This window comes from Scomber scombrus, chromosome 21 (assembly GCF_963691925.1).
Source record: "Scomber scombrus chromosome 21, fScoSco1.1, whole genome shotgun sequence".
Classification (NCBI taxonomy): Eukaryota; Metazoa; Chordata; class Actinopteri; order Scombriformes; family Scombridae; genus Scomber; species Scomber scombrus.
In genome coordinates this window covers 15,437,352-15,459,115 of record NC_084990.1, presented here as the reverse complement: position 1 = coordinate 15,459,115, position 21,764 = coordinate 15,437,352, and the positions used below count along the sequence as shown (strand labels likewise).

At 40.8% G+C, this 21,764-nt stretch overlaps 1 protein-coding gene across 1 annotated transcript in view; it reads right to left on the bottom strand.

The window, feature by feature from the left end:
* LOC134003527 (vinculin) overlaps nt 1-21,764 on the bottom strand; it is a 29,187-nt gene that overhangs the window by 1,714 nt on the left and 5,709 nt on the right. Inside the window, exons 2-20 of the mRNA XM_062442758.1 lie at nt 14,264-14,334; nt 11,524-11,674; nt 10,106-10,214; nt 9,528-9,650; nt 9,231-9,391; nt 6,060-6,150; nt 5,776-5,923; nt 5,090-5,243; nt 4,805-4,980; nt 4,021-4,211; nt 2,985-3,184; nt 2,228-2,356; nt 1,940-2,089; nt 1,656-1,764; nt 1,251-1,553; nt 1,035-1,159; nt 623-808; nt 331-534; nt 111-215 (exon numbers count right to left, since the gene is read on the bottom strand). Coding sequence (XP_062298742.1) covers nt 111-215; nt 331-534; nt 623-808; nt 1,035-1,159; nt 1,251-1,553; nt 1,656-1,764; nt 1,940-2,089; nt 2,228-2,356; nt 2,985-3,184; nt 4,021-4,211; nt 4,805-4,980; nt 5,090-5,243; nt 5,776-5,923; nt 6,060-6,150; nt 9,231-9,391; nt 9,528-9,650; nt 10,106-10,214; nt 11,524-11,674; nt 14,264-14,334 — 2,886 coding nt within the window. The remainder of the gene's footprint in view (nt 1-110; nt 216-330; nt 535-622; nt 809-1,034; nt 1,160-1,250; nt 1,554-1,655; nt 1,765-1,939; nt 2,090-2,227; nt 2,357-2,984; nt 3,185-4,020; nt 4,212-4,804; nt 4,981-5,089; nt 5,244-5,775; nt 5,924-6,059; nt 6,151-9,230; nt 9,392-9,527; nt 9,651-10,105; nt 10,215-11,523; nt 11,675-14,263; nt 14,335-21,764) is intronic.

The following is a 21,764-nucleotide window of genomic DNA, read 5'->3' as shown; positions in this document are numbered from 1 at the left end:
ACATGAATAAAGATACAGTGAGGGAGATAATAATCCCATTTCAAAAGTTATTATAGAAAGATAATTGGAATCCTGTGAGCCGACACATTTATAAAAAAAACTCTGCTCACCTGCTCTGACTCCTCTTCGCTGATGTTGGTACGACCCAACATAGTGGCCTTGACTGTGGACAGGATTTTAAGCTGAGTGCTGATGGTAGGAATACGTTCACACACCTGAAACAAGGACAGAAAGTCAGGTGAGGTGGAATATTTAATATACCATAACAGTATTTATATTCTGTAGTCTTTCCGCAGTCAAATCTGATTTAAACTACTACTTTGAACTGACCTGGAGCAGGTTGGTCCGGATACGCTTGTCAGTACACTGCTTGGCCACCTCCTTGGCCAGCCGTGTAACTTCATCAGAAGCCTTAGCAATGTCCTTGGCGCACTGGATAAGGGCACGCTTGTTTCCACTGCCTCCGCGCACCAGACGGGACATTTCAGCCATAAGCAAGGCCATTCGCTTGGCTGCACCAATGATGTCATTTCCCTATGAAGTCCAACAGGAAGTTAAATCAATCCTGCAGCAGAGCTCTTTAAGCAGAAGTTTATTACTGTGTTTACAGGTGTTCACTTACTTTGCTGGACCATTTGCGGGCTTCATCGTGGAGCTGCCTGGCAGCCACCATCATGGGCTCATTAACCATATCACCGGCCTTCTGCTCAGGGAACTCTTCATCTTTCTCCTCTGGGGGAGGAGGTCTGGGGGGAGGAACTTCACCCTCAGGAAGAGGAGGCTTGGGTGGTGCTGCTTCATCATTAAGCTACAAAGAAAGATTACAGTAATTATGATTTGGCCTTTACATACACAAGTTTTTGAGAGCACTAAACCAAAGTAGCTTTAAATGATTAGTCCACACTGAAGTTTAGTGTATCGCAACTTTCCTGGTTGATTCTGACTGTTTCTTCACCATCTCCACTACAAACTATTAAATAAAATGAAAAACACCAACATCTACTTTTACTTGACTGCTTAATCAAAGGACTTACATTAAGCTGATCCAGTTCTGGAGGAGGTGGTGGGAAGTCTGGCTCCTGAGGCTGGAAGGCCTCCCTGACCTTTGCCACAGCACCAAGAATCTTATAACCTGAGTCCAGAAAGCCCTTCTGAAGACCTGGTGATGAAAACAAACATATTATCATTCATCAGAAGGTTCCACATACATACAAAATGTAATCTTAAGATCTGTGACTACATCAACATACTTGGATCCTGGATATTTCCTGCCACTGCTTTTGCATCCATCACCATGGGAGAGATTGTTTGGCTCAGTTCATCAGATGCAGCCTTCACCACTTCCCGGAATTTAGGATCCTCAGAGTTCTCCACCTCTCGCTTTGCCACCAGGAGGATTCGGTTGGCCCTGCGGGCAATGCTGGTGGCACCAGCCACCAGCATCTGAGGTTGGTGATTGGCCATGGCCACACGGCATTTATCCAGGTCCTTCTTGATGGCCTCCTCTGATGCATCCAGCAGAGATTTGGTATCGATGGCCTCATCCACCAAACCTAAGCATTCAGAGCATGTTAATCTACAGGGCTGCACTGGGAGGTATGAAATAAGGACCACCTCGAATTAGGGAATTTAAATTATGGTTAAAAGGACCTCACCTGTCATTTTCTCCACATTGTCAATCCATTGATTCTTCATTGTCTCAAAATGTTCATATGCAGCTTGATTACCGGGATTTCTCAGCAGGATACGAGCAGCAGAAACCACCTATTAAACAATTCCAACCGTTAATTGTCAGCCCAGTGACAACTGCTAAAGACTTGGCTCAAGAAGCGAGAAACACTTAAACTCTGTGACTCGTGATGCATAATGATGTGTTGTAATGAGTGGAGGACAGGCAGACACAAACAGAAATAGATATAAACACTAAACCGTGACATACTTGTGGTGTTAAGTCTCTTGTTGACTTGACAGCAGCCTGGATTCCCTCTACTGTGCTCTTGTTGGCAGTTCCGACAGCAGCAGCCTTCTCTGCTGTGGTGCCAAGCTTATTGGCATGGTGCTCAAAGTTGGCAGCCCTTTCATCAAAGACCTACACATGATCAAATAAAACAATTAGCCAAAAGGGTTGTTGGAAATAATATAACACCTAGCCAATAAATAAAACACAGTGGAAGGAGGCTCATTGCAGTGAGACCACAGTGAGTAAGATAGTTATTGCACTACTGACCTCATCCCTGTTGGGGGCGTCCAGTGGGGCAGTAGCAGCCACTCCCAGTAACTTGATAGGTGTGGTGGTGTCACTGAAGATGTCTGACACCTCCTGCGTCATTGCCTCTTGCATTTTTCCTTTCAGGTCCTGGGAGGAGGACATACAGATGTTACAACAGGTCAGCACACTCATGGTGGCTCACAGAGTTTACAAATACAAATGATACAAATGTGTGATATTAGGTGTGGTTTGTCCAAACAGCTGTCACTAATCTTATTCATTAAAATAACTCAAATCATTTTTCAACTTCAATACAATCTGATAAAATACATATTGAAATGATTTAAACTAATAAAAATGAATATACATAATTTATAACTTAAGACACTGGACAAAATAAATAAAACATAGTTGCTGCAAGGTAAAATCCATCAATAAAATGCTCACTTTTAGGAAGTTACAAAAAAAGCCCTGTCACTATTCTATTATTCTACTTCTGCATTTACTCAGCATTTTATCTTTCAAATGGTTAGAAACCATGAAAAAACCTTTGGGCATATTTTGCCACTAATACTTGTTGACTTTTACTTGACTTCAACAGAAGAACTTTTAATGTAGTATGTTCCCCACTGTGATAACGTCAATTGTAGTATTTTTTTCACCACTGAAGACCAGCAGAGGGGGTTGTTGTCTGTCTCAGCATATGAATCCTGATCTATTTACTGTGAAGCTTCAGGTCTGAATGAGAATGACTGTTAAGTGTAAGCCGTCTTACTTTCAATGCCTCCTGGAGCTGCTGAGCCACAGCACGTGCCTGAGGGGAGTCCCCTTCACCACGGGCAGCCAGGTCAGCCAGCTGGGCCATGAGCTGCTCCACCTGCTCACATTTACCCAGCAACTCCTGCCTGTACGGGCCTGGGAGAGCATTGGCCAGCCTGCGGCCCTCTGCAACAAGCCCACGGATAGCTGCCTGGCCTGGACACAAACAAATTATAAATATATATTTTATACATATTCACACTCAGACTCCAAAAACACCATTCTGCTCATTAACTCATATTTAATATTCTGTTAACTCTGGGTGCATCAAGATTCATAATAAGTCCACTGCTTCGTTTTGTGTGTGTGTGTGTATGTGAATCTGGACAAATGATTTTTGTTATAACTTTACAACTGTTTTAATCTTTTTTTCCCCATGCTAAAACAACTATTAACAAACTTTTTAATGTGTAAATGTGTATGTTTGAATTATTTTTTTCTACATAAGGCCATAAAATAGTAAAAACGTCCCATCACCCTTGCCAAGGTGACATCTTAAATTAGCTTGTTTTGTAGGACCAACAGTCCCAAACCCAATATATATTTAAATAAAATATAGAAAGTAGTACCTTCTCATATTTGAAAAGGTAGAGCATAAGAAAGCATTAATTATTGCAGCACTGGTTAAGTGTAAAGACTTTATGCTTGTTTATGCACAAGTGTAAACGCAAATATCTGAGGTTTTGTTATTTTACTGGCTGCTTGTGTCAACAGTGGAAGGGGAAGAAACCCGTGGCTTCTTCTGCATTATTTCATGGTGTAACTAAACTAATGATTCCTAGAGCAGACTCCAGATCTATTGTAAACATGTAAGACAAGCCAAAACCCAAGAGGCTGGGAGAGCACTGTGGAATATCAGGAACAGTAGAAAGCGACATGAACACAAGTGTTTGGTCTGCAGTTTAGCCACAGGAGCAGCGGAAAGAATGTGAGGGAGTGAGAGAGAGAGATAAAGAGACAAGGAAGTTGGGGAGGATGGGTGTCTGACTCACCCACACCACTGTCATCCACGGTGGGATTGTCAATCCAGCGCTGGGCCTGCTCAATCTTTCCTTCCAAGTGAACAGCTGCCTTTGCAGGCCTGCTGTTGGCCACAGCTTTGTTAGTCTTGGACTGCAAGTTCTGCAGAGCTGTGGCGATCTGTTTAGCAAGAGCTCTGGCCTCAGGAGTGTCACCTTTACCCCTATAAGGAATTAAAAATGAAAGAATAACAAATTAGGTAGTGTTTTATTAGATATGGTTGAAACGTCTGAATGACATCAGACAGGTTGACTAAGGGTGTTTTCACGCAACTTGGACGTAGTTCACTTTAAAATGTGGTGAAATTAGCACTAATTGCTGGTGCGCAGCGAAAGCCCATATTAAAGTCTACCTGTACAAGGGGGAACAAGAACGGTTCCAGTTGAACTGCTGTGAGAAATCTGCACTCTTACAGGAAATAAAGCCATGTGTGTATGTTGTGATAAGATCTTTGGTGGAATTCCTGCATTTTCAACCATAACTGGAAGAAGTTCATTGTAAGAAAACGGATGAGATAAAATACCTCATGGACCTATGGGCAGAGAGCAACTTTCAAGACTAAGTTGATACACAGTTCTGAAACGAATTTCTTAATTTTATTCGCATATCAGAAAACAGAGTCCTGTCTTATGTCCCAGCAACAGTGGTGACAGTTGCACTTTAATGATGGCACTATTTAATTGATGAAAATATTGAAAAAACAGACCAGATTGGGGACAAACACAGCATAAATATTTCCACCAGTTAATAACTTACTGTCTTCTGAGATCAGACAATTTGGCAGTCATTGCCGCAATCTCTCCAATAGAGCGCAAGATGTCATCTCTTTCTTTGGGATCCTCAGACATGTCTGCAATCTTTCTGGCCTCAGTGAGGACAGCTTTGATGTTCTCCTCTCCCTCTGGACCTCCATTAGGGTCCGCCAGCCAGTTCTGCAGGGGCAGGAAACACAAAAAGCACTCAAAACACCATCAAATACTTAGACTGGGAGGTTTGAATCCTGTTTTGTAAGACACTTTCCTAAAAGATTTAAATTGTCACCTGTGCAGCATCGATCCTTTTAGCGATGGCCTGCTTGGAGTTAGTCATGGCCTCCAGCTTACGGGCAGCATTTTCCACCTTGCCTGTGAGAACGTCAAGTCCTTGGGAAACTTGCTGGGCCTTCTGCATTGCAGCTGGGGACGCCCCCTGACCTCTGAGGTGGACGAGGAAAACACATGGATACAATAAACTGCAGCCTTACTCTGCCTTTACGGGCCACACATGCATACTTCCTCTTCTCTGATCTACACGGCATGTTTGTTAACTAGAAAGCTCAAGCTTTATGGACCTCTCCCAGTTTTCAGGCAAGTGATTCAACCAGTGGTTAAAGTAGATTACAGATTAATACCAGACAGCTGGTTTTAGACCAGAGTGACTCAGGGTCCCTAGTGACAATCAGATTACATATCAGAGAGATATCACTTCCACTCTTACACACTATGATCCCCCTCTAATATGCCTACTGTCTTACACCCCCTACACTTTAAGGATGGTAATTAAATTACAGTGCAAAACGACCATTTCTAAATTAAACTATGCAATGAAAATTTAATCAGAGATTCAAGGAAAAATAGAGTAACAGAACACTGGACTACATGATGAAAGAAGCATGGACTACATGAAGTATGAGGAGAACTATCTTGCCATAGTTAAGAAGCATAAAGCTACGTCTATTATGTCTGTACCTGGCCCTCATTTCAGACACCTGGTCAGTCATCTGGCCCAGGGTCTTGGCTGTTCCCAGAATATCTCTGCGTTCCTTCCCTGCACACAGTTCACCAACTTTCCCAGCTTCATCAAGAATCTGTCGGATGGCCTGCTCGCCTGCATCTCCTGGAAGCAAAACACGCATGGTCAGACACATCAATAACACCATCAGATTCAATTAGGTTATCAGCCTAAAGACGTAATTAGAAGCAGAATTAATGAATTAAGGTGCATGAGGGGCATAGATGCGTTTCTTTATTACCTGGTTGAGCATTTGGATCCCTCAGCCAGTTCTTAGCCTGGGCAATCTTCGAGTCAATGAGCCCCAGAGCTCTCTTCATGGCCTCTGTGTCCTTTGGGTTTGAAAGAAAGAATAAATGAATAACTTCAGGGGAATCAATGCGACCAAAGATAGAGTCAATCAATGCTCTTAATTATACCATGTGCACATGTTCCCTCTCTATAAATCATGACTTGTTTATTAGACACTGGAAATGCGTGTTAATTTCAAGTCCATGTACCTGTAACTAGTACGTTTTGTGTAGATGAGGTTCATGTGTGATGCTGTATAATTATATTCTTATAGAGAATATATATATATATACATATATATATATAAACTGCATATTCCAGTAAACACATGTACTGTGCAACATCACTAACACAGGCACATCTACTAGCACATGCTGTCACCATCATTCTTGTCTATGGTCAATAATGAGCATGTCATGTTATAAAAGCCAAACGACGCTCCATTGTATCTCAATCTGAGTGGATGGAAATACAACAATCCGTCCAACAGCGGCTGACTCGACAATGAGTCCACTCATTGCCGACGTCTGCGAAACAAAGCGGAGTCCTGTAGGACATGGAGCAAAGCAGGAGACCAGAGCGGATAAATGAGTGGTTAAGTGAGCTTATTTTTCATGGTAAAATAATAGAGAGTTGGAAAACACAAGTTACTGTTCTCCGTGATTCAGCTTGAACCTTCAGCTCTGAGGTCAAACAAGAGAATCACAGCAAAAAGATCTGAATAAGAACAAACCTCCACTCTTTCTTTTGAAATTATTCATAACAAGATATGAGAAATCAAACCCTCACAATAATCTCAATGTCAAAGTACAAGAAAACAACAAGCATGTTTGTTTGAATAGCTCAGTTATTGAGTGTGGTGTAACAGAACTGAACAAGAAAAAAAAAAGGAAAAGATAGGTGTGAAGTGATGTCACTGGAGCTGCGTGGGTGTATTAGTTTACTGTTCAAACTTGTGCAGCTGCAAATCTGTCAACAACCTGTGTGTACGAGTGAAAAAGCCAGCGAAGTGAAGTTAAAGACGGGTTTGAACCCTTACACTCATAAATGCAAACAAACATTCATTACAGCCTATAATCAAACACATAGAATGGTACTACTCAAAAGGTAGAAAGGTGTGGTTCATGGCATTAGTAATAGGGGATTATGTCCAATCTATTAAAAGGGTGTATTTAGTATTCATGGACATACATTTTGTGAGCAAACTAGGCAACATTTGTGGATTAAAACTAAAAATTAGCCATTCAAACAACACAATTCAGATTTTCTATGCGCCCTCCTCATGATCATCCTGGTACACGGAGTTGACCGCTGCAAGATTTCTCATTAATGACATCCAAATCAATATAGCATGAGTCAGGTGAATCGATAACCTGACCAGATTAGAACATGCATATATTGAGGGTTAATTGATATAGAGGAGAACGCACAGATGATAGGTACAATGTCATGTTATGAAGCAAAACAAATCCAGAAAGATATAGATAATGCATATTTCAACATTTCAGCAGTTCAACCTGCAAAACATTTCCTCAATAAACACAATGCCCATAGCAGGATAATAATATTCAAAAAAATTATTTGATCCAACCGTCTGACCTCATGACTGTCCCGCTACTGAAAAAGCACACAATGGCACTACAAAGCACAAGACAGTACACACATCTGTCAGACATGCTGCTGCACAACCAAGGGGCGAGAGAGGTAAGGCTTACCTTCTACAGGGGGTGAAGGGAGAAAGAAACAGTAAAAAGAAAGGAAGAACCACATAAATACAAATGTTCAACTGCACATACCTACTGAGACCAACAACAACAACAACAACAAAAAAGTGTCAGCAAAGGAAAAAGTGGCAGAAGAAAGAGCCATTTGCAGAGTGATGGGACAGTAAAGAAGATAAACGTGCATAGCAGAAAAAAACAAAATATTCCAACATATTAACCAGCTACATAGAGGCAGAGAGAAAGCATGCCTACACTAATATATGGCCAACTGTATACAAACTTATATGATCTAAAAGCATTTTTCACACCTGTTGACTTTGGTATAAGGTCATCTTGATGAAACAAAGTGCATGCCTTGTTAAAGGTATACTAAGCAGGATTTTCTTAAAAAAAACAATGTATAGACTGGTGTATGTATCTCCAGAGACCCCACACTGTGCCTGTGATTTATTATTTTCTCATTATGTTTCTGTGTTCTGGGTGTCAACCTTTAAGTGGTTGGAACTTGTAGCGTAGCGACCAGGTTACATCACTGTCTCAGTCTCTGTGTGTCATGGATGTATAAAAGATCAGCAGGTCTGTGTGTCTGCTTGACTGAGGGCGGGGCTGAACTACACACAGGCAAAGCAGTGAGGCCACAGTGGAGAGGATGAAGCTCTACATTCACGGAAAATCCGGTAATGCGGCACTGGGTTGTGGGTTGTCTGGAGACATGTGGTGTTGTGGACTTGTTTATTTTTGCTTTAAAAAGTAACCGCCATGAAACAATCAGAAACTTACATATAATTATCTGATTCATACTGAATTTCTCTCTCTCTCTCTCTCTCTCTCTCTCTCTCTCTCTCTCTCTCTCTCTCTCTCTCTCTCTCTCTCTCTCTCTCTCTCTCTCTCTCTCTCTCTCTCTCTCTCTCTCTCTCTCTCTCTCTCTCTCTCTCTCTCTCTCTCTCTCTCTCTCTCTCTCTCTCTCTCTCTCTCTCTCTCTCTCTCACTCACTCACTCACTCATTGTTAGCCCTTCCTGCTGACATTGCAGGCTGTGTGTTAACAAACATCAAACGACAAATCCTGCACAGTATACCTTTAAGGATTGGGGAAATAATACACCAAATGAGAAAAACATCACTTCATATTCCCTCCAGTCTGCAGCTTCCTGCCAGAGGCGTTCTGGGAGTGTGTGAGAGCACAGTGAGTAGCAGACAAATGTTCAATCGTTGCTCATACAAACAGAGCTTCCACTTCTAATCTTTAACGCATAAAAACTGGTTAAAAACTCTGAGCAGCAAAAATAGCAAAAGCCAGTCTCTTTTTCCTCAAATATATTGATAGTAACAGAGTGTGCATGTGGGTTTGATGGCCATAGACAAACTTATGTAAAAGCGTGTGATTTATAGTCCGTACCTTGTTGGCCCAGGCATCTTCGTCCCAGGACGTAAGCTGCAGCACTCTAATGATCTCGTTGATCTCTGCACTCATCTTCTCAAAAGTGAAGTTACGGTTCTTCAAGGCCTCCTCTACTCCCTGGCTGCCAGATGTCTTGGTTGTCACAAATATTTTGATACCTGAGATACAAAACAAAACTTAAAACTCAATAATACTGACCTGAAGTACATCATATGGGACAGTATCTAAAAGAAAAACATGAAATTTGAATAAACTAAAACTGAAACATACAATGTGTGGGTAGAGCGTGATTACCTGAGATGAGGATGGGCAGCAGCTCTTTGACTGTGTTCATGGAGTTGACAAGCATCACGCGGTGCTCCTGGTGTGTCAGCTCCTGCTGTCGCTCATCTATCATCTTTGCCATCTTTGTCATACCTGGACACAACAAAGCAAAGGTGGAAATGAACATTTACTTGCATTTATTCAATTATCATACTTAGAAGTGTAATTTTACAGTTATGGCACTGGAGTATTTACATTTGTACTTATACTTTGAGACATTTGAGTGGGAAATATTGTCTCTCCAAAACTCTTAATCACACATTATTTTAGCCTGATGACAATTTTGGATATTATCAAAGGAGAATTTACTCATAAAGAGGAGCGTATACAGTATTCCTTCAGCTAATAGGAAACTGATTCAATGTGACAGGGACAATTCTTTCACGTATAGTTTTATTTTTGAATGAATGCTTACATCGCAAAAACAAAAATGCTCACTCCAGCACATACAGGCTGAAAATGTCTACCAGGACAGGAAAACCTTTGACATAGTGTCAAACCAAGACCTCAGCAAAGAAATCTTTCCACGACTGTATCAGTAGACTGACCTGGTCCAAGATTTTTTGTGTATGTGATCAAGTCCTCCATAGACTCCACCACCTCTGCCACGGTCAGGTACTCCAGGATGCCTTTGCACACACGGATTATTTTGCGAACCTATGATAATGTCGGGATAAAACATCAACAAAAGCTAATTCAAAAACAATTTTCATCCTCAGAGCACAGTGATTATGCAAACACACCACTCCTCCCTTTCCCTCTAATTACACTCTGATAATGCTGCCTAATGACATTCCAGCCTCTTTGTCCTGCTTCACTCCTGCTCTATGTGGACTGCTGGAGTCACCACAAACACTACACAGAGCAATCCCTGAACTGCACTGGATAACATGATGGCACCGCTGACTGATGACTCCTGCTGAGTCCTGCTGACAGTGCTGGGACACCTGGTGCCTGCTAAGCGCTGATCTGCAACTTTTTTATTTTACCCTCCATCCCTGAGAGGACAAGAAGGATGGGTCTGATAGATGATACTCCTGCCTGGTTCAATGTCCAGGGAGTGTTTATCTTAAGAAGTATGAAGAGTTCCACAGATATGTGTGTATATTTATCTACCTTCCTGTCATCTTTATAGACATTATGGTGCCCTGCAGGGTAGCAGGACTACACACTGTCCTTATACCAGAAGAGCCTCAGTTTTCTGTGACAGCAGACATCTGCCATGCTCAACTGTCCATTAACGAGACATTGAAGCCCTTCAGCTGCTGCTCAGTGAAAATCCATAATACAACCTTTAAACCAGTTATAGGCCACATTAACTATGTGTTCTCCATTTCTCAGCATCTGTTGTCAGTCAGTCTTCCTGACTATCCCTGAATGTTGCTTTAAAGTCTATGATGCAGATGCAACAGCTCATATTGACTAACATGTAGATAAGCCCATAACCATCCATGGTTCTTTAAGAGTTAAGATAAGGATTTGTCTGGGGTGAAACAAAGCAAACTTTAGTATAAAGTATCAAATGAACAATTAATATAAAACAAAGGATATCAAATTACAAATATACATATAAATGGTGCCTATAGTGTATGAATTGCTGCATTTTTAGCACACTGCAATTTCTATTAGCATGGTCAGGCTCAAATATCTCCATTTTACTCTGGCAGTATTATTTAGCACATATTAGGCTCCCGGGCAGATAGGGCAGCTGGCTCAAGTTTGAATTCACTTTGTTGAAACTTTGTATTTTGTTGCACTGTTATCATAGGCTTGTCACAAACTCCGTTTCCTGCTGTTATTTACAAAGACAACCAGCCCAACCACAACGAAGAAGTCATAGTCATAGTAGTCATACTGAGATATTTTCATCTTTCCGTCATCTGAAACACCAACAGTAAATATCAGGCCTGTACAGGCAAAAACATTGCATCAAAAAAAAGAAAAAAATGAGTGAATGAATGAATACCTCTGCCTCATCAAAGGTCAGGAGCAGGTCAGATGTTCCAGAGAGGATACCTCGGGAGCCATCGATGAGGTAATCCCGAGCAGGAACAGAGTATGGATCGGCTTTCAGCATAGAGGCAGCCTGCACCAGCTTAGTGCATGCATTCTCCACTCTGTGGACAAGAAGAAGATGATTGATTTGAAGCCCAGTAAAAAAATTAAATTAAAATTAAAATCCACAAAACTATACATGCTGATGGAAAGAAGCCCTTCAGAAGCCAGATGAACATTATGCATGGAAACAGCAAAAATAGATGGAAGCTTTAGGAGTACAGCTAGCCATAACATACAGTGACCACTGTCTAAACAACATAACGGTTTCATTTCCCGCTGTCATCACATTTCGAGCAAATACCGAAAGCTGATGTTGTCTGAATCCAAGATTTAATTATTTCATACAATCTTCAAAGCAGGGTTTAAACTGGGAATTAATAATGACGTAATGACACCTAGGTCAATGTCTAGAAGCACAATTGTTCACACATTTAAATATTTGTTACGGCATTCAAATAAATTAATCTGAATTGACTATAGCTAAATTAGTTCTGAAATAACACCATTTGCACAGACAGATTATGCCTACCACGACATGAAAATCACAGTCAAACGCTTAGTCACCTAACATTTTGGTCTGCAATTTCCTTCCTGTACTACTAGCTTTATGTGTATGTGTATGTGTATGTGTATGTGTGTGTGTGTGTGTGTGTGTGTGTGTGTGTGTGTGTGTGTGTACACACAACTGGCAGCTTGTTTTCACACCAAAATTGTTCACAACAAGCTGCAGCACTTGCATGATGTGACTAATTATTATTATTACTAAATAATTATCAAATATCTTTCTTCATAAACTGTGTTCCAAACTTAGCAAATTATGTTTAACAGAATCAAAGGGTCATTTTGTTAAGTTCCTATTGAGTGAATGTCTCTTCCACATAAAAAAGTGATGGTTCAATGGGGTACTATATAGTTGTTTGTACTTTTAGTCCACATATGATGATATTTTAAGGATTTACAGATTCATTTAGAGAACTATTGAAACGTGAAAACATGATTTCAAAATGTACGCTACGTGTTGTGGTATTGTCACTTCCCCTAAGAGAGACTGTATGAAGTAGCTGAATGAATAAAGCTTAAAGGATCATACGTGACCTTAAAAATAGTAGGTTGAAAAAAAAAAATCTTAACTCAAGGTCCATTGAATAGATTTCTTTATCAGCTCTCAAAAATAGGGTGAAAGCTCCAAAATAAATCTAGTAAATGGGCCTTAGGATTTGTTTTTGTCAAAAAAGTCAGGACAGGCCGTTTCATTTTAAGTGAATTCTTGAGTGAGTGGGACTTTATTAAAAATGAATCATACTTTATACATCTTAATATTTCAATGGTTAAGGGTCTGAGGATAGAAGTTGCACAGACTGCAAGGGTCTATGAGGTAAATTCATGGTTTGTGGTTTGTGGATATATGAATAAATTGGCTTGACTTTGACTTCATGCACATCTGCAGCTTGAGAATCCAGTTCGTGACAGAGAAGTAACTCGCATACAGGATGTGATTTGGGACTCGGGAGGTGGAGCTCCACTCTGGCTGGCTCTGGCCCAATTTAACCCCTACTTCCACAGAAATGTAAATGATTGATAATAGCTGCCTGGGTGTGTATGTGTGATGCACTCAGTGAACTCCAGAGCACCAAAAACTGCAGACTCAGTCCTTTAATTCAGCGTTATACATGACACCTGCATGGTATAATAACAGCTATATTGCACATAGAAACAGGCAACCAGCCAAGGGCCGACACATGTTCCAGTTCCCACAGTATACTGACTTCCTACTTTTGTAACAGTGTAACATTATTTTCCACATTTTAGGCATTGCAACAAGGCCAATAATGAGGAGCTCAGTTTCCATTCTTATGAAGGGACACATTTCCTGAAAGATAAAAGGCAATGTGTATATGACATCAAGGCTGAATTGTGCGTATATGTGCGTCTCTGCAGAGCCAGCTAGCACTGTCCTTCAGCGTGCACTAGCAAGAAACAGCCATGCATTAACCGGACCCCAACAGACACTATATTTAGTGAAGGAGACACATTCCAGCACATGTGCTGATGGATGACGACAGGGTGACGATGTGACTTCGAGGCGCCAAATGTGTTGAGCTTGACGACCTGCGCCTGCCAATGCGTTTCATCCCTGACCTTGGGGGGGCTCCCAGGTCCTGCCTCTCCCTCCCTCGACTGTAGTCTTTCATTTAATAAGGATTGGTGAGAGACTGTCATACCTACAGACAGCAGCTGAGCACAGTTTAATGATTAAGCTAATGTGGAGACAGCTGGGGAGACCAACACTTAGATTAAACATGTAGATCTCTCCTTTACTACATAAATATCTAAACTTTTTCGAGTTTTAACATAAATCAAAAGCAGCAGCAGCAGCAGCAGCAGCCAGTGGCTCTTATGGACATGTATGAGGACGAGGAACTCCTCCCTGGGCAAAAAAAGTATTTATGTTACACCAGGCCAAGACTCTGGAGGCACTTAACATGCCATGTCTGACCTTTGCATGGGCACAACCAGCCATTACTGCAACAGATAAAGAGAAAAGAGAGCCAAAGAGGCTAGTGGGTTCCACTTACTGAAAGAATGATATCATCTAAGTTTGTCACTGTATCAGAAACAGATTTGAAAAAAGATCCTTCTGTGCTTACTTGATAAAAGCTGGTGGCATGTCCCTTTTCATGATCTGATCCTCTGTGGTTTGTACAGTGTCCTTCCCCACCTGGAAAACAAAAATCAAATCAACCATGATTTAATGGAAAAATTCACATTTTGTATCACTTTCATTGTGTGACAATTCATCCCAACAAATTTAGTGTACGAGTTGGGTACAAGCTGATACATGTTGACCTGTTTTCTAAAGCTAGTGCTCAGTTTGACTTATTCAGTAAGTTGACCTCCCCCTCTTGTCATTCATTGTCCCCATGGCATCTCTTTCAGGGTAATGAGGGGGTGGACCTGTCCCAACAGTTCTGGGAGGACAACCTGTGCGGGTCACAGATTCATTACAGTGTCAACACAGATGTTGTTCAACCACAATCACTTTCATACAAACGTTTAGAGTAGAGGGAGAACTTGAGGGGTAAACTGTAGCAGGTAACACAGTTAAACATGGTGAGATCATGGAAACAAAGACAGAAAGATCTGGGACCAATCTACGAAACCTTTTGGCTGCAACCATAATCTACATGGTTTTATATAGATAGGATTATATTTTGGATGTCTTTGCCTTTTTTTATTTGGATTTGATTTGGACATTGTGATCACATTCTGCATATCTTTGCTAAGTGTGTCACCAAAACACGCCATGTGCTGATGTCAGTTAACTGCATAGTACTATGTTATTATATTCTTCAATACTAGTAGATTGGTGGCTAAACACTGATTTACTTGGATCTGACCTTTAACAACGTCCAACATTATAAAGTTTTATTTCTTTGCAAGACTCATCAGAGAACTGCCTGATGACTGCATTGGTGTATAACGTTGCCTCAGAAAATACACCTTACTGGTAGGTTTGGCCCAGTCATGTTAAAATTGTATAACAGAACTACTCCAATATAGGATATAGACAGTCTGTCTGACCACAGCTATAAATTAGTGCACAAGGTTAAACCTCAGTAACTATAGAAATGGCACTAATGCTTCAGACTTTCTCTGGTCATTCTAATTTAACCACAGGCTAAATCGACAACAAACCAGCTTTGAAGCAAGTTCCCATGGTATAAGTGTGATAATGCACTCTGTGGTGTTTAAAAAAAGAAACAAATGGATTCGATGGAGTTCTTTTACTCTATATTGCATCTTATTATAATCTTCTCATATTGGGGTAGTAGTAATGAATTATGACTCACACACTCCCCTTAGTAAACCAAGTGTTTTACGACTCAGTTTAAACAAACCCCCCAAATCTCTTTAATAGATGGCTTCACGGAAGAAGTAATGCTTTAACTTCAAACTGTTTGGCTTTTATTTATTGGAAGATACAACATGTCCTTCTTTCAATCATGACAAGCCAATTAGCTATCACATTTTAAAACTGGTAACGCAGCACCAGGGGTGGTCAAACAGACTCCAGCGGAGACAGGAGACACCCAGCACCCAGATGACTCGTTCATCAGTCATGAGGATTTTGTATCAGTCAACACTTAAACCTCTAGCTTTACATTTCAGAGGAGTTGGCAGACATATACTGGCTGAGTAATGTTTAAATTTTAGATCCATTCCCAAGATTTTATGCAACTTGAACCCACATTTTATAAATCAATAGCATGTCATATGCATGAGTAAAAACTCTTCTACCACAACTCCCCCCGCCGAAAGGGAGTTTTGTCTTCAATCATGCAGTTTTCCAGAACGATGTCCCGTTACGTGTACAACTAACCATTATTTCAACGAGGCAGCTGCTGGGGGGACGCCAGGCAGTTATAATGTGTAAAGCAGCTGAACACCTCATCTCCCTCAAATTCCAAAATGACTCATCTCCCCCACAATGACCTCAGCTCTGCTGGGAGACACAACTCACCCACGTCAAGTTGCCATAGGTGAGGGATTCGTACGTGTTCATACCAGGACACGATCACAGTGACAGGGTTAAATGAGCTGCATCACTGTTTTACATTATTGTTATAACAAATATAAACAACATGAATAATCACTTCACTGTCACACATGCTAAACTTTGTTCTTAGAAATGTTAATTGATAGGCTATAAGCTAACCAAACGTTAGTTAATATCCATGATACAAGTGCTGATGATTAGTTGAATAGCAATTTTAATGAGTAAAGTAAAACTGTTAAACTACTATATTTCCTCAAATAGTGGTTGGGGTCTTTATTTATCTCAACTGCAGAGGGTAACAGGCCTCTATTGGAAGCAGGCTTATATTAGAGAGAGACCTTTATTTCTAATTTCCTCTGTTTGATATTTTAGAACTAAGCCTCCTTTTTTCTGATCTGCTTCTGTTTTGCTGTAAAATTTTTACAACTGTATTACTGGTAATCCACTTACTCTGATGTGTGGAACAATAATTCAAGCATTTGAGTTCCACCGGGAAGGTTTTGGCAGTGCACCACTTAACTGTAGCATGCCGTGGACATATGCTTGCTGGCTTAGCCAAATTACCCTGGTTAGCCATGCTCATGTAGGGTTGCTGCTGTCATTATTATTGAAATATGTGACGTTATCCCCATATCTAAACAATATCACGTCTCCTCTGTCCCCCTCCCCTCTTTGTGATGGTCGACTAGAAGGCTACTCATGGACTCGTAAAACTGGAGTTACATCCATGTAACTTTTATTTATGCTTAACTGACACATTAAATAACACGCACCAGGAGTTTATCCAACATTTTTTGTTCTCTGTCATGTTTTTTGGGGCTGGCCAGCCTTTACATGTTTTACATGTCCACCACAGCCCTGGCCATTATCAGCAACCCAGCTTTTAAATTACTACTGTGAGGAAATACCTTCTCAAATGTAAAATATATTGTTTATATTGTATAACTGTATATCTTTAGTTTTTTAGACCATTAGTCAAACAAAACCAATTTGAAGATGAATGGCTCTTATGATTGGTATTTTTCACAATTCTCTGATATTTTAGACTTAAAATTTAATTAGTTAATCAAAAAGTAATAAAGCAGCCCCAGCAATCCCAGAGAGTGTGTTGATGTGTTCGCTACAGGCAGTGGCAGAGCCATTCCAGATGGTTTGACGTGGAGGCTGCAATGGGGCAGGGCAGGCATCCATCTCCTCAATCGCTTTTCACAGGACCAGAGGGACTCAGAGTAACTGAAGGGTTATAAATTAGGGCCAAAGGTTGTGCCAAACTAAAACTGGAGCTTAGGAGAGGCGGTCCATCTCAGAGTGAAGTGGCAGGATGCATAGGCCAACCCAAAATTCCACCCATGAGTAGCTCTGTATAAATGCCAACAACAACTAATGCGTGTGCTGTTCAGCTAAAGGGCAGCAGTGCTACAGACAAGGATATAGGGCACTGACAGTAGTAAACATGAGTGAGGAAGGAAGTAACACAAAGACCTTGTAGCAATACCAACACTACAGAAAACAGAGAGCTCCTTGTAGGAGCCAAAACTGCTCTCCTACCTCAGACTTTCTAACATACGAGCCAAACAAGTCACACACATTTTAAACTGGTTTTAATTTGTGTTTTAGATATGACATCTTCTGTGACTCTGTGTTGGCGTTCAATGTTTTTATTTGTTGTACTATGTGGTTATCTTTTCGATACATGCTTTTGTCTCTAAGGGAGGCTGCTTGTAGGCCGCATCTAAGTTCAGGTTTCCTTTCAGACGATCTAAGTGTATTTTTGTCTCATCTGTCATGTTAAGCTACATCATATTTTGATTTGTTGATCAACAGTAAAACTAGCTGATGATAATTATAACCAGTTTACCACTATGATTGTCGGTCATTTTAAGACACCTCTTTAGACACTGGGAGCTTGTGAAACTGTTATAGTTTTGATGTTTTATAGATAGAATAACTCAATAAATAAACAACATTTTTATAGATCAATTTATAGTTTAAATATCAATTAGTTGCAGCCCTAAATGAATAGCACTTTGACCATTATAAACACCTTTTATAAGGTACTGATATGCAGCTCTGACTTAAAATCTCTAAGCAGAATTGTTAAAACAACACTAAAATTTATATGAGATGAAGTCAAGTTCAGACATGACCTAAACTGAACAGAGAGAAGAAAGATTGACTACACTATAGGCCAACAATGTGGAAGCCAAGAGCTGTGTGTGCACTGCATGTAACGAGCGCTGAGTCATATTCCCCTTAAAGCATCACGCAGGAGCGTCTGAAATCAAACAGAGTCTTTCCTCTTGATACTGCAGTATTCAACAGCTCACTGCTGTCATCCTCTTCTTCCACCCTCTGGAGCCTCTTCGTGCTGTCTGAAGTTCAAAAACAGTCCGCAACCCAACAGCAATCCAAACAATTCCTTGTAAAAATAGAGCTGTGACCCAAGTTTATAACTGCTGTTGTCAAGCAGCCTGGCTTTCTTTGCTATACTGAGCCTCAGTCCAGTTTTTAGACCACATACTTATGAAACCAACGCTGACCAAGCTCAAAATTAGGGTTGCAACTTGAGACTATTTCACCTGTTGATTAATCTGTTATTTTTTGTTCAACTGATTTTGTTTACTCTGTAGCATCTCAGAAAATGGTGAAAATGGACCTGAGAGAAGAAGACATCTTCAAATAATTTCGTCTGACCATCTGTCCCGAACCCAAAGACAGTCAATTTCCAATAACATGTCACAGAGAAAAGCAGCAACTATTTCTGCTTGATAAAATACTTAATTCAGTGTTTCCCCTATAATTGTACAGCCGTGGCATGCCGCCAATGAGAACCCCCGTCAGGTTTTTGTTGTTTGTTTTTTTAAATGCCAGATAATAACAACAAATATCCATTAATTCAGAAATCAATACGATTTGGGAGCCTCTGCAGTGCTGTCCAAACCATGAGTCAACCTCTGTGTTGTTTCCTGGGGAGCTCTTGATAACGTAGCTCCTTAGGAAAAGGGCAGTGTGTAATTTGGGCGCGTAGCAAGTGTCTGGTTGAGTGCGAGTGGCTGAAAAGTGATGGTGAATGCGAGCAGAGGAAAATGTTAGTAGTAAGTTGTCAATCTGGCTAAATGTACAGTATAGCCTACAGAGTGTCAGTTAATAAACGCTGCAGCTTGTCAAGACCAAGAAAAGTCTCATCTGTTGTTCCCCCAACTGCTGTAAAAGTGAAGGCGGTTAGCCCCAAAGTTAGCAACAATACCTAATCTGACAAGGCTAAGGTGGACTGACCTTTAAGGTGGACAAGCTATTTTCATTCTAGTGTCAATCTCATCCACTTCTAGACAGAGAATGAAGAAACGTCAGGGTGCTGAGTTTCTCCTGAGTTTTATGCACCCCCCAAAAGAAGTTAGTTTAGGGGAAACACTGCAATCGATTTTTTTGATTTAAAAAAAAAAAATCTGTTGACTATTTGATTATTCTAATCGACTCAACATCTCAACTAATTCCAACTCTTTTAATTTTTTATGTTTTATTTTGCCTTGAATAGTTGATGGTGAAGACTAGAAACATCGGAGATGAGAGATGACTTGAAGACACCCAGTTTCAACTCATTCTTAATATAGACCCACAACCAAACCACAACACAGATATCCTGTTCTATGAAGAGATTCTTTCACAGCACCGAAAAGGCATTTTCACTTCCACTTTCTTTTTAATACCTTACATTGATTCAGTGTCATCTTCTTCCAAGCTGTCACATAGCACGCTACTGTTTGACAGTCTCATTTACCGTCTATGTCTGGAGTTGAAACACTGACACTCCTTTTACCATCCAAGAGCGCAGTGTGGAAACCCTGTGTTGTGAAGTAGCTTGATAAAGTGGCTGCTGCTTTAGAACAGACTCGGCTTTGTTGACAACAGCCCATCGCTCTGCTGGGAGAAGAAAGGCCACTCTCAGAGCCTCAAGGCTGCCAAGACAGAGCCTGCCTTTCACATGTCGGGTAGCTTTAGTACAATGCTGTGTTAGTCATGGTGACCACCAAGATCTATGATGGCAAAATTCTGGCAAGCACCGTCACCGCTGCCCTTAGCAATGTCCTACAAATAAACTGTTGCTTCAAAGAGAAACTCAGTCACCAATTCCCACTATAAGTGACTTTGAACTGCAATCTGATCAGACTTACTCACACAAATGATGGCACAGCACTCCATTAGCTACCCTTGATCAATAGTCTCAGAACCAGCAAGTGCTGCATTCTGAGATATCACATGGCTTTTGACTAATAATGACTCAGAGGGGCAGCAGTGAGGTTGCACTGAAGGTCAATGCCTTTATCATGCATCTGTCAAGCGGTGTCAAACGTGGTTTATTAATTTGGTTCAGGAAGTAGCTGTACATGGGGCGTCCAAGGCGATGAAAGTCACAAATCAAATGGTCTGCTTGGACATGGCAAAACAGACCCTGCAGCCAAACAGAATATATCACAGCTATCCATCTCATGTTACAGGAGCTTAGCAGCTCGTACAGTGTTACTAGGGAGCGGCACTCATCGGTGTGAATCCTCCTCTTAAAAAGAAGAGTAAGTACAAGGCTAGGCACGGATGAGCTGTCATTTTCAATCAGAACCAGGATTGCTAAAAGAACAGAGATAACAGGAAATTACTTTTATTGCATTTACTGAAGGTTAGGGAGGAAGGGGGATGAGAAAAAAAAAATCACATTCAGGTATCCAATGAGGTGATTCAATGGATAATAAAATTCATAGGCATTGAATTTTGTCCAACTGCATACTGTTATTTATTACTGAGAAATGCCATTTTTCAGGGCTTTCGCTGGTTCAAATGACACACCCCAAAGGTCAAGGTTAATGCCATGTGTAACATGATAACAGGCAAAAACTAAACTTTGCTGTTTTGCTGTCATCTTTGTGTGCTCTCTGCAAATGGGTATCTGTACTCAGCTAAAGATTGCTGTGATCAATGAAACTCCCATTTGTAACACCACTGTACAAACGCCAATCCAACAGAATGTCTTCTCTAGTAAAAGCATCTTGTTGATCACGTCTATATGGAATTGCATTTTCCCAGTTAAACTTTCATTTTTATCCATAATTTAAGTTTATCAGCTCTATAGTTAGAACCAGGACCGTCAGTGTATTTGGACCAAGTTGCTTGTGAAAGATAGGGTGTGCTAAAGTCATAATTCTTGTGCATGCATGTATTGGGCACCTTTTTATTCAAATTCAAGCACTGGATTGTAGTTTGTAGACTTTATCAAATTTAAAACCTTTTACAACTAATCTGAATGGTCACCTGTTAGGTTGTCACTGAGGTGAGGCAGCATAGGCACCACAAATGAGAGGAACATCACTTCTTACATTGTAGTCAAGGATAATACTACATGGGATGCATTCAAATTAATTTGCTCATAATGCATCCTTGTTAGGCGAAGATTTTTTATTTGTGTCAGCCCTAGTGCATTGTATCCTTTGTCATGGTTTGCAGCCATAAACATCTCATTGCGAGGGGTTTCCCTTTGTTGGCTCACACTCCCTTTCCTGAGTGGGGGCTGACAGCTGCCGGGTCTTCCTGACTTGGCTTCC